The sequence below is a fragment of the Monodon monoceros genome, unplaced genomic scaffold (assembly GCF_005190385.1).
Source record: "Monodon monoceros isolate NGI ecotype Baffin Bay Population unplaced genomic scaffold, NGI_Narwhal_1 Super_Scaffold_4, whole genome shotgun sequence".
Taxonomy (NCBI): Eukaryota; Metazoa; Chordata; class Mammalia; order Artiodactyla; family Monodontidae; genus Monodon; species Monodon monoceros.
In genome coordinates this window covers 31,060,165-31,076,463 of record NW_021703781.1, presented here as the reverse complement: position 1 = coordinate 31,076,463, position 16,299 = coordinate 31,060,165, and the positions used below count along the sequence as shown (strand labels likewise).

Genomic DNA, 16,299 nt, shown 5'->3' with positions numbered 1-16,299 from the left:
GGTATTAGATGCTGATGTGGACAGGAAGGCACAGTGAGGACCGGAAATGGTTACCACTGGCTGTGTGTCGGGAAAAGGACCCGCACTGCAGATGGGTGTCTTTTCCACCCTGTACCATTCTTTGATTCTCCTCTTAATCCATTCTCTGGAGCTGCTCTCAGGCTTTCCTTGGCCAAGGATGAGATCAGGATCTTACTGATAACTCAGGTTGGCATGTGCACTGAAGCGGGGAGACCCAGGACAATATCTGCCTGAAACCTTGGCCAGTTCATGGTTCTTCAGTTCCATCTAGCTCTGCCTTAAGGCTAGAGATGGTACCTGACCTGGGTGGGTACTGGAGATAAGAGAAAACAGGAGTCTACAGGTCGATCCTGTATTTGTGAGGAAAATGGATTTGTTCCAAAGCAATTACATTAGAAATCATCAAGAAGATGATGGCGCTTCCTGGAAGTTCACAGTGGCTATCCATGTGTTGGCAGCAGTAGGAAGCAGGGTACAGGTATAAGCTCTTCAGGAATTCTAGATTAGCTGGTCCTGGCTCCTCCACAGAAGGTCACGTCCTCTGGATCTTGATGAAAGTCTGCTACTCTCACTGTCTTTCTTCTGAACCCCTGCTTATTCATCCTTGTGATGGGAATGTGGCTTCCATACCCTGGGTCCATATGAGGTTTTGAGTAATCTGACAATGCATTATGCTTTTCCGAAAACTGACATCAAGAGACTGTATAAGTTTGATTCTTATGTGTATACAAGTCTTCCTGAGTAGAGCTGACTACAGGTTCAGCTTGTGAGTTTTTGGAATAACAGGTCTGAAGACCCAGCCTGGGGCCACAGTGCAAACACTGGTCCTACCAGCCATTGAGTTTCTCACAGTGACATCCTGGCTTTGCTTCCCTAAATGCATGTAACTTGAGGTTATTATTATTATAATTATAATAAATTAATTGACAAAGGTACACATTTCTGATCAACTCTGCATCGCCTGGGGGAGAATAAAACAGCAGAGACTTCTACCCACTGTTCCTTAGGATTTCACTAAATAGAACATGCAATCAGAAAATGGGGAGAGAAGAAGGGAGAGAGAGAAGAAAAGGGAGAGAGGAGGAAAAGCAGAGGGAGGGTGTTGGAGGGATGCTTATTTCCAGAGCAGAGTCATTCCAAGATACCATGAGCAGCAAATTAAACGATCCTTCAGCAAGAATCCTGACAAGGAAATTTCATTAGGGATTTACATCTCTATGGAAGCTCAAGTTTCTGCATTAAGATATGAAAATTGTGCAAATATTGCTCCTTAGGATAATGTTTGCTGCAGGTCACTGAGTTTCAGCCAATGAAATTTAGAGTGATAAATATCATATTGAAAATAACGAGAGGAAGGAGGGGCCTAGGAAAGGAAGGAAAGAGCCCTGCAGTTGGGAGCTCAGGTCCCAAAGTCATGTGGATTGGAAGTTAGACTCCAGCATTAACTAGCTGTGGGACCTTGAGCAACTTGATTTAATATCTCCGAGGCCTAATTTCTTCATCTACAAAATGTGGTCATTTGCCAGTAGCTCTGCTGGACTTTGATTGTGAGGGTTTAATGAGATAATCCAAGTAAAGTCCTTTGGCCCAGTGCCTAACACATGTAAACTCTGAACACATATTAGTATGATTACAATGAATGAGCAAGGAAGTAGGCTAATGTTTACCTGGAACTGACCTCCTGTCAATCATGGTGATAGATGCCTATAGGTATTATTATTGGCAGTATACAGATGACAAGCCTGAGGCTCAGGGGCTTAATAAATCTGCCAAGATCACAAAGGAATAAATGTTTCCGCCAGAAACAGGCCCATGCTTATGTGTCTACATGTTTTTCTCCCTCACTAGCCTTGGGGGCCTTAGAGCTTAAATCCTGTTTGTACACTTCTGTACTGAGAGAATCTGACCAATTATAGATGGCCCTTGGTGGGTGCTCAGAAAATATTTGGGGAAGGAATTAATGATTGCATAAGTAAATAGATGCATGCATAGATGAATGGGAAATAAATGCTTTTCCCATTTAAACTGTGTCACAGGGACTCATCCATAGGTTTCTCAATGTTTTGTTTTGTTTTGTTTTTTTCAATTTCAAGGTGTATGGTCAGGACACTCAAGACGGCTGTTCTCTGGACATCCCCTGCTCGACTAGACTAGTGTCTGCTTCACCTACACCCTACTCACCTGACTGACGTTCTTACATACTTGCCCCAGGCTCCAGTTAATGACTGTCCTAGCTTTAGATCAGAACATCTCCACTCTGATAGCTTATCAAAGGGGCAGTGAGAAGCAGGCTGTCCCTCTGCTGGTTTCCCTGGTAACCAATGAGCCGACCTGATGTTAATTCCCCCTATAACTGGTGGCCCTGCCCCCGACCCCAGCAAAGCCCGCCACCATGTTCTGCCCGCCATCTGCCACAGATGGTGAGGTCCTGCTCCAGGACCTTGCTTCAGACATGTAAGCGTCCTCATCCATTAAACCACTGCTGTCTCTTGCTGACTCTGGGCTCGCTCTTTGGTGTTGAAGCTGGGCAAGCACAGGGCTTGCAGGCCTGTGTAGTGAGGCCCAACACAAGGCATCCTGGCATTTTGATTCACATGATGATATGTCATTTTACAGAAAACAGGATAAAAAGGAAAAATTTTCATATACTTCTATAACCCCAATACTTAAAGTTCCCTTTTAGCATTTTAGTGTTTGTTTTTTTCCACCTTTGGACCAAAGAAAGTTCTTATTGCAATCTTACATGAAAATAATTTTCTAACTTGCTGTTTCACTTAATAGGACTATTTCATACAGCTCTTATTTTAATAATTTACTGGAACATGATCGATGTGCCATATAATGTTCTACTTAAACATAATCTTGTTTTTCAGAATGTGTCTATTTTTTCACCATTGTTAAGTATTGTTGAACTAAATATTTTTGTGTATGTGAGACCAAGGTTTTCAGGGTTGGTGACTCTGATCATGGGATCATTTTTCTTTGAGAAGCACACAGTCCTTATAGTGGCCCCATTCTCAGCTTTTGCAGTGATGGACTATCATATTCAACTGAATGGCAAAGGTTTGATTAGACTGCGTAAAGAAAGATTATTTTACCCATTCTGTACCATATGCAAGCCCTGTCCCAGTACCCGTACTGGACAGATATTCCACAGCTATATAGGAAAAGAGAGAGAAAGGAAGGAAGGAAGAAAGAAAGGGAGGGAGGGAGGGGAAGGGAGGAAGCATAAAGGGATGCAAGAAAATAATAAAGAGAAGAAAAGGAAAGGGGACAATAAAAGGGAAGGAAAGAGAAAGAAAGAAGGGAAGAAAAAAAAAAAGAGGGAAGCTAAGTATAATACATCAAAGTGAATAAAAAGAGAAAGAAAGAAATCAGCAAACCCACTCTTCTTTGTAAGATTTCTAGTATTCCAAATTATACGTCTCTAGCCACAACCATACCTTTTAGACATCAGCTTAGCAAGTGGCAAAAATCACAAGATAGGAAAGATTCAACACATTCTAGTAACTGCCCCCTACCTGGGAAACTCCTATAGACCAGAGCCTCACATTTCAGAGAACACAGATCATGGCTAGCTTGGTTGCTGGCTTTTAGGCAATAACCACCTTTCTCTAGGAGAGCTAAATTTGCAAAAAAAAAGAGGAGTGAACGCTGTACAGTGGCAGCTTGCCTTGACAAGATAAAACACAAGCAAACTGAATTAAACAAAAATTTCCTTTTAAAAAAATATTACATTTACCCGAGGAAACATACCTAAAAATTCAAGGGGGAAATGGAAATGTGCATTTTGAAAAGGTGTTGAAGGATGGCTAAACATGGTCATTATGCAGCGATGTGCACATTCACAGACAGGGCGACCTCTGGCTGTTGTCAATGCATGATAAAGTTTATGCTATGCATGTTTGGTATTCAGAGAACCAAAATATTGCCTTTACGATTTGGAAATGTCTGTCATTATCTTCACTGAACTAAACTTCTGATTCAATAAAAGTCCCCTTTTCCTTAGTGGCAATTCAATTGTAGCAGTCATTGAAAGAGCTGATTATTTACAGATAAAGTAAAAATTTCACATTTGACCAGAATTGGGCATATTCATATAGAACGTTACTTTTTACTCTGTATAGAGACAGAAACTAATGAGTGGCAATATTTTGTAGTGGCAAATTGTCTTCTTTCATGAATGGAAAACCAAATAATTTGTCATTGGTACAGTAATCGCCGATACTCGAAGAGTGCTGCTAAAAATGAGGTTTTCACAGTTGGTTTGAAAACTTCTTATATAATTTTTTATGTGTATTTCCTTACTTTAGGAAGGTAAAGGTTAATAGGTTTAATATTTTCACAAATTACCAACCAGTGGGTAAGAAGCAATACGATACTATAGTTCTCATAATACTCTTTTGGATAAAAGATAAGGTCTTTTATGTTTCTATATTCTTGCTTTCATAATGGAGTGATAGTGGGGGAGTCTGAAAGCTAAGGGAGCAGGACTTGCTGCAGTTCCCAGCAGAGGGCTGTGGTAGAGATGAATCTGGAAATCAGACCCCATCCCTGGAGAAGACCTACACCTGGACAGAGACAGTTCTGAACAAACTTTGAATGTGAGTGTCTGTCCTGAGCTCCCACCCTTGGCAGCACTCAGAGACACAAAACTGAGATACAGCCGTCAGTGAGTTCGCAACTGTGGCTCAGAGTTGTATATTGTGTTAGAGACAGAAGAAAAACGCTTGACCTACTTGGATCCGATAAGATGGAATCAGTTTTCGGCAGAAATTGATCACAACGGACTCCTTGGTAGCCTTCTTTGCACCTGAGAAAAGGGGTAAACAACAAACATATGCATGTGTTTGTGAATGGTTCAAGATTTCAACAAGCAAAGTAGCCACCAATTATATCACCGTGAGAACAGTACATTCATGCTTTTGTGTGGCTTGGTTCAGTCTGTTTCTAACATTGATAGTAGGTGAATTTTAGTCATGTCTGTGTAAAAAAACAGCACCACTTTGCTTTTATAGTTTTATAGGTAATATCTAATGAGCAAACTTAGTAGCAATTTAAGATGCCCCTCATAGCAGTACGAATAATGGTTACCCTCATAATTCTGCAGGATTCTTTATGCAACACACTGGTCTCTAAAAGACTGCAAATACCCCTTCAGAAAGCATCACATTGCAAGTGTTATTTTCCTAACCAAAAATCATTTTCTAACGTGATTGATCAAATATTATCAGTAGATCTGGGCTGTTTATTTTCCTTGTGTTTTACTAGTTTGTTCATTTGCTAATTTTACCTTTTTAACTTAGCAATTCTTCCAGTCAGTGCCACCTAACTGCTGGGTCAGAAATAGCAGCATTTATTTCAGATCTGGCAAGATCTGAAAGGCATCTATCTCTATGTGCAAGGCCTCTGTGCATTTTCTTTAAACTCACATTTTTCTCTCCTCATTTTTCTCTTTTATATTCAGCAAACAGGTGCAAAGTGCGTACTTTCTGCGAGGCATTGTACAAGGCAACTTTCCTAAGGTGGGTGCAATTTGGAGGCAGGGAATTTGCCTGAAAGCCCCTGCAATGGGGCATATCGCTTCAGCCCTGCCAGTCCACAGTCTTCTCACAGCTCGCTCAACCAAGGCTGCTTGGCCGCCTCGGACAGCCTCAGCTCATGAGCTGGCAGTTCAAGGAACAAAATACAGCTGAGGCTCCACACGCCTGCCTCTGAGCAGTCTCTGTAAGCAGGGAGGTGGCATTTAGTATATCTGCTTGAAGCTTAATCTCTCATGCTCAAGTTAAGCAGGAACACATCCATTGTTGCTTGTGGGATGAATCTGTCCTACTTACTGAGGAGGAAATTGTGCTGCTGGCGTAAAAATCAGATTTAAAAAACAATCCTCTGGTTGTTAGAAATCGACAAAATCAACAAAAGAATTCAAAGAGATCATTCTGTCAGAGATGGGAGCCGTGGATTCTTTCTTCAGAATATGCTTTGTTTTCTGAGTGTAATAAACACTTTATTAGATAAAGTCTATTGCAACTGGAGCAGTCACAGTGAAAGGCACGTAGGTAATTTTTCTACCTTTCATTGTGAGCTGAACTGGAATGCAGGTAATGGGGCAGGCTCTCTTTAGCACCTTTTTAAGCCTGGAACGCTGGAGTGTATTTGGCAATTTTCCCTATAGATTGAGAACAAAGACTTCTGACATATGGACACCCCAAATACCCAACAGGCTATTGAGAGAACATGCTTAAGCAGACACATTTTTTCAGAACCTTTTTAAAAATTCATTTATTGCACTTGAAATAAAGCAGGCATATCACTGGTTCGATAATGGTACAAAGTCAGAAAATACTTAAGACTGAAGCACATTTGTGATGAAGAAGTAAATTCCTGTTCTCTGAAAGCTGCCCTAACATTGTTAGTTGGCCTTTATTCAAAATTACCTGAACCACAGTGTTTGGGTTTTCATTTTCTTGTAATGATGACTTAGGTGCTGGGTGGGTGCTGTAACATGCATTTATTTACTCCTGAGGTTTTTATTTCCAACATATGTGGGGGATTTTAAGCACACTTCAGTCTTTGTATCTTCATTTAATATGAAAGTGGTATCCTAGGGAGATAGCTGCTTTTAAGGGGAAGTGCTTTTGTTTTGCTTTGCTTTTTAAGGGTTTTTTTATCACTTAAAATGCATTATTCCGTTTGTGTGTGGAGAAGAAAATAAGGGAAGATGTTTGAAATTTTTCTAGTCTTCAACTGATTTTCCATGACTTTGAGCCCACTCTGAAGTGTTCAGGCCTCATGGAGTATCAGGAAAATTGCACAGTGTGTTCCTTCATACTGCCTTCACACCTGTGTGCTGGTATGAAGATAAAAAAGTGTGATGATGTTGGAGCAGCCTGGCCCAGGCTAGGAAACCTGCCGAGGGCTGTGACTGGCTATGCAGCAAAGCCCTGCTCCTTTGTTAAGGTGGCCGCGTCCCTGCTAATTGGTGCTGGATTTTCAGGATGACAAATTAAAATTTCCACTTAAAAATCACACGTCACCTTGATAAGTTCAAATCCATCGCAAATTTGAAGACAAAATGTGGCCAGCAGGTAAAGCCAATGAGGTGGATTGAATTTATGACACTGTTAAGGACATAAAGGAAAAGAAAAAAATGTCTAAGATGCACTTCTGTTGAACAGATTGGGTTTGGCAGACCTTCTGACAGTGTGATAAACAGCACATCTTTTGAGAAATATCATTGCATGTCTGTTTTGGTTTTTGTTAGCTGTGGGGGGATTTTGAGACTGTTCGTTAAGATTTTTTTGTTTTCTGAGAGATACAGGTATATGAACAAGAGAAGTTCATATAACAGAAAGTTCTTTCTGTTTGTTCATCTTAATAAAGCATGACAGAATTAGTAAAATTTTACAAGTACATGTGTAATCTTTAAGGGTAAATACACGTTTGGAAAAAAAAAAAGCACAAATCTTGCGTTAACCAGGTTAAATACTCTATTATTTTTCTACTCTGCATTGCTTCAAAGCTCCACTGAATTCATCCACTGCCTGTTCTCTGAATTTATTTATCCCTGAGAAGGCTTGCATCACAGAAATTTTATTAAAAATATCAGTGTTCCCTGGTGGTCTTAACAGGTAAGTTTTGCTTCTACAACTAGATGGCCAAAGAATAGGATTAGAATAGAAAAGACAGCCACGGTTTATAAAGAGTTGGGTAACGAAAATGGGAGAAGCGTTATCGACAGCAGAACAACCACAAAGTCAACTCAGTCAGCAAGAGCTAAGAATTTTATTTTGAAAAAAAAAATTAGTCTTAAATTCTGTGTGTTCACCTACTCTGAGATGAAGGACTTGTCACTTCAGAAATCAGTAAGTTCTTGATTGTGTTGTGTGTTTTGTTTATTTACAAATTTAAAAGGCAGTGGGGAAGGGCATCATTGAGGAGACAATGTCCAAAGCAGGGTAGGGCGGATGAGGGGTTGAAGAGAGAACCGTGGTGTGGTAACCCTGAACAAGGGAAACTGGCTCCTGGCAATGAAGTGGGGTCAGAAATTGGAGATTCTGAGCCCAGTTTAAGTGTCAGCAAAGTATCTCTCTTGGCGAGCCTCAGGGCCAAATCACGAACCAGGTCCCTCCCTTTCCACACGGATAGGGCCAGCTCTATAGTTTCAAATGCAGACCTCACTTTTTCTACTCCTTACATCCTTCTGATTTGGCCCTCATGCCCCTCCCACTTGTTCAGCTGTACCTAAAATAACAAGCCACCCTTTCTATTCATGTTTTCCCCTTTTACATCATCCCTGAAGAAAAGCCCAGTTTTAGAGAAAAGTTTTAAAAGGCAATTCTTGGGCAAAAGAAAAGAAAATAATACTGGCAAAGATAAGAAAATACAAAATGCATGACTGTCAGCTAGAAGCTAATACTTGATTTGTCTAGTGTGTTAAAGCAGAAGCAGTGAACCTAGCACTCAGCCTGGATGTAGAGGACCCCCAAGGAAGACACTTTTTTTCTTTTGCGGTACGTGGGCCTCTCACTGTTGTGGCCTCTCCCATTGCGGAGCACAGGCTCCGGACGCACAGGCTCAGCGGCCATGGCTCACGGGCCCAGCCGCTCCGCGGCATGTGGGATCTTCCCGGACCGGGGCACGAACCCATGTCCCCTGCATCGGCAGGCGGACTCTCAACCACTGCGCCACCAGGGAAGCCCAAGGAAGAGACTTTTTAAATGGTCAGCTCATTTGCTGACGTTCCCACAGAAATGGGCATCCTTTGGCCAGCTAAAAGTGGCTCCCATGGTCATCAGCCCACACTACTAACTTCAGACCATGCCCATCTCTTCTCTTACAATACTCACATGCCAATTTATTTCTCTGAACTCATTTTATGAATAGCAACAAATGAGAGCTAATATTAATGACTTTGAGTGAACATGAAAGAACTCTCACTTCTCACCAACAGCCTCCCTACATTTTCAGATTATTCTTCCATTTCTCCTGCTTCCTCCTGTTAGGAGAGCAATGCAAAGCAAAGCAAAACAAAAGAAAAACAAATACCACAAAAACTGTCCCATTGGGGGAACTATACTATCCATCCTCTCAATCCTCATCTGTTGATTCCCTGGTCATTTACTCATTACTGGAAGATGTGATCATCGCTCCCCCTCCTTCTTCTCCATTGCTACTCTGTCTTCACTGTCAGTCTCTGTTAACTACATGGATGCTCAGCCAACACAATGTCTCTTATCACTTCTTCCTCAACTATATCAGAATGATTAACAGTGTTGAGTTTATAGCCTCACTTCTTCACTTAGTATTTGCAATGGATATACTTTATGCAAACCTTTTAATATCCCTGTTCCCCACTTTAAACCCGAACAAAATGGGAATGATACCAGGAAGGAGAAAAAATGAACAAGCACGCGTGGTTGATATTACATACATGAATTTTGGCCATTCTTATGTTTAGGGACCTTCTACCTCACGTATTTGCAGAGATGCATTTTACATAATTTACAGAGAGAAATATATGGAGGTTAGAAAAATGTTCAAATGTTTGCTTCAATCCTGGTGTAGGGCCTGGTCTCTGCATACATTTTAGAGAAAGTATACACACTTCCTTCTTGGAAACTTGATTTTAGACATAAAATTCAAACTAGCAGAAATCAATTAACTTCACAAGAGAAATGGTGGCAAACTGTATGGTTTGTTTCCTGACTGTACCAACTTTCACTCATAGACCAAAAAATGGTAGTTACTCTTTGGTGTTACAGGAAAGTAGACACTTTGTCAGTGATATACAAGTCTGCCAATTTTAAGGGGCCTATTAAATGCTGATTTGATAAAAGAACAATCCCTCCAGTTTGGCAATTATCTCCTGCCAATTCTCCTCAGCCTCAATGTCAGCCCTTGGTTGGGAAAAATGGAAAAATCATCAGGCATTTAAACTTTACATTTTAGAGGCAGGGTGGTTTGGAGAACAGCCTGGTTTTAAATCCAGGATCGGCTATTTACTAGCTGCTTAGCCTTCCTCTGCCTCCTTTTCTTCATCTGTGACTTGGAGATAATAATAGTAGCTCCCTCCTAGAATTATTATTAGGAATAAATAACACCTGTTGTTCATGGTAAGCTCTCAACAAGTGTTAGTTTTTTAAAAATATTCTTTGAATTTGGAATCATCATCCCAGCTTTTCAAGTGAGGAAACAGAGGTTCAGAAAGGTTAAGCATCTTGTTCCAAAATCACACAGCCAGTGAGTACTTGAACTAGGTACAAACTCAGCTGGAGTTGACTTTAAAGTCCTTGCTTGATCTGTGGCACTTTCTGACATTCTTCATGGAAATTCAGTAAATACATAAATCATCGTTCACCCAGGTATCTTTCCTAAGATTAGTATTTAAAAAATATGGTCCAAATATCATGAACTGAAGCCATAATTTACGGTAAGAATTAAAGACCTAGATTTGTAAGTTATTATCCAATTTCAAAATGTTGTTAAGCAAACCATGTCACAGAGGCTGGTCACTGATTTAAAGGCAAATGTCCTACGCTTTGTGTTAATTTAAGGGGTTTTCACTAACTATGGATCTTTAGGAGTACCACTCTTAAAGAATGACATTTCTTGACTGTGGACTGTCCTCAGTTTAATAAAAAAAGAAAAAGAAAGAAAATAAACCAGAAACAAAACAAACAAACAAAAACAGAAGATACAGTTTCAGTAAGGTAAATGAATTGCCCAGCATGGAAGAGATGGGGGGTTCTGGAGCCAGAATCCCAAACCAGGTCTCTATCTGAATGCAAATGTGTGCTGGGGGGACCAGAAACTTTTCTAGCTAAGGATCTGCAGCCTAGAGTTATAGGCTCAAAAATTATTAATGGTGTTAGAACAAATTCCCTTCCCTGCCACTCACTGCTGAAACTGAGATCTAGGTTTCGCTATGGAGAATACTGTGACACTGATTAAGGTGTAAGTTTTCTTTAGCTGAATTTAGAACTTAATTAAGTGGTCTTATTTAAAAGGAGCACTAATTAAGACAGCAAGATCTTTAAGTTAATCAACTGGAATTAAATTTACCTATAGCCTGGCTGTAGGTACAGTGTTTCTAAAATCCTTTGAACTACAGATGGAAGAATTTAGAATCAGATTATTTTAAACTGCAGAGCAACAACCGCCTTCAAACCCATGAGGGTCCTCCAATGTGTTATCAACAGCTTTCAAATATATCACAAAATCCATGGCTGAGGCAACTGTTGCTCATGTCACTCAGCTTACAACCATGATTATTCTTGCTAATGAAGTTATACCTGCAATTTTCAGAAAATGTAATAATTTTTAAAATTTCCCTTTAGCAAAGTTTGAATTCAAAAGTAGATGGAGGCCAATTACTTCATCATGAGACTGATATGATTTCAGAAGTGAATTTTAAAGCATCTGCTCAAATTCAGGAGGTGTGCTGCATTCAGTTAATATTTGAGCCCTAAAGATGAAAAGGAAAAGGATGATTTCAAGTCTGAGACATAAAAAAAATATAAGAAACATGTGTTTCCTCAACTGCAAGTTCCTCTCAACCATGTGTAAACATTAGGTTCCTGGTCCAGCAGTCACCCATACACTTCATTGGTCAATTTTAGTACCAGAGGGACAGAACCTGTTTACATCGTCCTCTTACTCCCATATATGGTACATGCACTTTTGAACAATCAGTGGCTAAGGAGTTCTCATGTCAGTCTGAATAAATATCTTGGCCTTTATAGAAATTTCAAGAGCCTCACTCAGCCCTACTACTTCATTAACAAAATTAAAACACATAACATGACGTGAAGGTACTACACGGCTTAGAATGCACAGCAATAGTATCCAAATCAGCTATGTGGGCTGAAAAAGCCATTCTATCTAACTTAGCTTTGATTTTTACTGCATCTAAAAGAAAAAAGAATCCCTTTTTAGGCTAAGAAGGTAAATTAAGAAGTAATCTATTGGCCTTCTTGCAGGAAGACTAATTTCAATATCACATTAGAGGTAGTAAAATAATCATTGTCTTTATCAAGAGCAAAAGGGTTAGGGAGTAATAATGACAAGTGGAGGACAGATGGAATTTTGCTTTATAAATTCAAATTGAGAAAATGTTATGTTATTAATTTCCTAGTATACATAAATTCTAACACGACGAACATGAGATTCTAGTTTTCAAGGGAGGTGGCCTGTTATGGTGGAAAAGGTATGTCCTATGGATGCAGAACGACCCCTAATTCTGCCACTTAGAGGTATGACAGACGTCAGTGACTGACCTCTCTAAGGTCTCAGGTGCTCATCTCTAAGTGGGGTTATGAGCCTTGATTTAGTGTGTGCTCTGTGCACATTGCACACACACAGACATAGACACACATTGCCCCCAATGCTTATAAATATGTTTAATAATCAGAAAATTTAGGCAGATAATTAAGGTTCTAACATTAAAGTCAGAGGACAGTCATGCTCTCTCTGCCCACTTCTTTAGTTAATTCAAAGTTCCCATGACTGCCTTTGATAGTTCCCAGCCAACAATGGGCCAGGATTTATTGTCCCATCTACTCCCTATGATCCCTCTTTATTATTTTCACTTAAGATGTCACTAAGATTGTGAGATTAGCCAATCACAGAATTTCTCTGAGGCTTAAGGTTCAACTATTAGCAGATTCCTTCACTTTTCTCTCTCTACTTTCTTGAAATTAGAAGTGTAATTGACTCACATGTTGAGACTAGTCAGTGGAAGAAAAGTGACAACCGTCTTTTCCAGCTCACAGTTCAGCAAGAAATGTAAAACTGAGCCAGAGGAAAACATGCTAAACTTGCCATTTTAGTCAACTTGGGCTGCCATAAAAACATATCATAGACTGGGTGGTTTAAACAACAGAAAATTATTTTCCCACAGTTCTGGAGACTAGGGGTCCAAGATCAAGGTGCCAGCAAGGTATGCGTCTGGTGAGGGCTCTCCCCTTGGGTTGCAGATGGCTGCTTTCTGTTACCTCACATGGTGGAGAGAGAGAGATTGATCTGACTCTCCCTCTTCAATCTCTCTCTGTCACTTCTTCTAAGGCCACCAATCCTATCAGAATAGGACTCCACCTGTATGGTCGCATTTAACCTTCATTATCTCTAAAAGACCCTATCTCCAGATACAATCACACTGGAATTTAACTCTTGAACATACGAGTTTTCAGAAGACACAATTCAGTCCATAACCATTACTAAGCTGGGTAACATAGCTATACAGTAGCAAAGACCAGAATTTGGATTCTCCCGTATTTGGGGTTTCCAGATAAAATACAGAACACCCAGTTAAATCTGAATTTCAAATAAACATATATTTTTTACATCAGTGTGTCCCACTTATGTCCCATAAGTATGTGGGACATACTTATACTAAAAATGTATTCATTATTTATCTGGCATTTAAATTTAAGTGGGTGTCCTGTATTTTATTCCCTAGACCCGGCAACTGTACCCACATGAGAGTAAAAGCATCTGAATAGTCAGAGAAGTAAGAACCATCAATAGGGACATCTAGATTAAAGTTAATGTATAATATTTTTGCTATGACTATATCTTGTTCTGATAAATTTAGCAATCACTTGTTTTAAGGATAAGGAGCCTGGGCACGTTATATTTATTTCTATCAACCATGCAAGGGACATAATGAGCTCACAGAGCCTGGAGGAGGAGAATAGGAATTTCAATAGCTAGCTCTTAAATGGGCAAAGCACTGAAAGGCTACTTCCAGAATGTGGTGAAGATCAGATGAAGTAATGTTGTTTGTAAACGTTAGGTGCAGATTTGTGACTTGATCGTGTGAATCACTAGCTACTATTTTGCATACATTCTGAATAAACTGTAAGAGCATCCTGGCCAGGAGCCCAAGTAATACCAAAGGAAGAAAGAGGGCCCATTCTCCCTCCTTCATTCTGCAGCTCACTTTACTTAGGATCATTTCCATACTGAGGCACTCACATGCTGTCGAATTTGAAAAGCAGTGAACACAGATGTGGAATACAGGGCAACGATAACCTAAAATCAAAGACACAACATAAGAAGAGGCTCCTCTGGAGGACTGTGATGTCCTTTCTGGAATTCACTGCTCTCAGACGGAGACAGTGAGAGAGCATGATATCAACAAGAGATCAAACAGACCAGCCTTGTTCCTTGCCTGGGTAGTGTGGGTGATTCCTGAAGCAAAGCCATACACAGCTTGATAAGGAAGAGTGAAAAGAAAAGAAATCTGAGACATACATCTTATTTAAAAGGCATCTTTAGGATTGGCATTATAAAGCAGAGAAGGAGCTCATTAGCAAAAGAACTGATAAAACTACTCACAGCATGCTTCAGAAAGAAGTGGTACTAATTATTGCCTCTCTAAGAAAGGGGGCAAAATACCCACACAATGTCATTCACAAATCTGTTTGCAGACATCACAGAGCAAGCTGCAAAAAGTCCCACAGCTTTCAGATTTAATTAAGTGAAGAAAGCAAAAAAAAAAAAAAAAAAAGACTCTTACAGCTCACATGCCTGGATCATAGAAATTCTACGTGAAACATGATTTTTTTAAAAGCCATTTTAGAAACCCCTAGAGTTTGCTGAACCCTCATTCAACAGCATAATTTCCCCTGTTTCTCCCAGGATATTGTACAATCCACTAACGGTGCAGCGTTTCTGCCGGCTAAAGGAAGTGGGCAGCTTTGATCCGAATTACAATACCATATCTCCTTTGTGTGATAAATGATTTACTGCTGAGGATAAATGGATATAATCTTTCATTATGTATGACATTCATCAGCAACAAGGAAGCTTTGGACTGAATGGAAAGTGATTTCATATTAAAAGCCTCATGCAACTCAGACTGAGATGAAAGTGGGGTCTTGCCTTGAAAAAAAAAAAAATGGCACAGGCTTGTAAGTTTAAATGGATGCTCAGTCTAATATAATTGTTACTGTAAGTTTGAAAATCTGTTAGGAGGAAACCAGGGAAATATGTAACTAGATCAACCTCAGTTTTGCACAAAAAAGCCCCATTTCTTAACCATATTATTCTACTTACTGAAATGTGTCATTAAGTCTAACTTTGAGAACTGAGCGTAGTGATAGAACCACGTAGGGAGGAGGGAGTAGAAGTGGGGGGTTGTGTAAGTGACTTAAATTCCCATGATTATGGAAAGTCAATGTATCATAACTAAAGTAGATAAAGAAACAGAGGCTTAATATGTTATTTAGAGATATGAAGTTAACAAGCAGGAAAATACCAAATGAAAATGGTTTACGAAGCACATCCAAGTGTTTGGGGAGGGGTGCATGTTGGGGGAATCGGGCATGGGAAATTAGTGCAAAAGGATAAGATCAAGGCTGGTGGCTTTTCATTATAAGCACATTTGTATTTTTTATTTAAAAAATATATACACTTAGATGATGAAGACATGTAAGTAGAGCAAATCATTTAATTTTAAAAACGATTCAGGGCTTCCTTGATGGCGCAGTGGTTGAGAGTCTGCCGGCCGATGCAGGGGCCGGCAGACCCTGCATCGGCCGGGTCGTGCCCCGGTCCGGGAAGATCCCACATGCCGGGGAGCGGCTGGGCCCGTGAGCCATGGCCGCTGAGCCTGCGCGTCCGGAGCCTGTGCTCCGCAACGGGAGAGGCCACAACAGTGAGAGGCCCGCGTACCGCAAAAAAAAAAAAACACTGGTTGCCAGGGGTTGGGTTGGGGGTTAAGAAATGAATAGGCAGAGCACAGAGCATCATCCAGTGCTCTTTCTGCTAGTTCACATTTCCTCTTAAAAAGAAAAGAAATTCCTAAATCTACATGCTATCTCTGATGCCGAATGTTTTAGTCATTCCAGCGAAAGCATATGTTTTGTTGGAGATCAGTCAGCACAGTACAACTGGCTAGAGTTCTGGTAACCAAGCAAGGTCAGGAAGAGGTGGCGATATCAATGTCCCTAGCTTGGACAAGATCAGATAGTGAAATATGTTCTAAAGCTGAATGTCATATGGAAAGTGGGAAAATAACACAATGGCATGGGTAAGGATGGGTAAGCTAGAGAAGACAGAGGAGGGGGGATATTCTTCCTAATGGTGACATGGGTAAGATTCTTGACCTTTAATTAAAACGAAGGAATATGCAATCTGGTACAGGTAGGTTGACAAAAATTAAGTAACCGTCCATAGTCAGCAAATTCAAAATAGAATTCAAAGGAATGTTATTTAACTGGAGTGTTTGGTAAGTTGAAATAGAAACTCAGTAGGTGAGCGGTGACTTGAAAT

The 16,299-nt window shown here is 40.2% G+C and overlaps 1 protein-coding gene across 1 annotated transcript in view; it reads right to left on the bottom strand.

Moving 5' to 3' along the window:
- The window catches only part of NRG3 (neuregulin 3), a 1,055,237-nt gene that overhangs the window by 231,622 nt on the left and 807,316 nt on the right, over positions 1-16,299 (bottom strand). Inside the window, exon 3 of the mRNA XM_029245782.1 lies at positions 4,761-4,834. Coding sequence (XP_029101615.1) covers positions 4,761-4,834 — 74 coding nt within the window. The remainder of the gene's footprint in view (positions 1-4,760; positions 4,835-16,299) is intronic.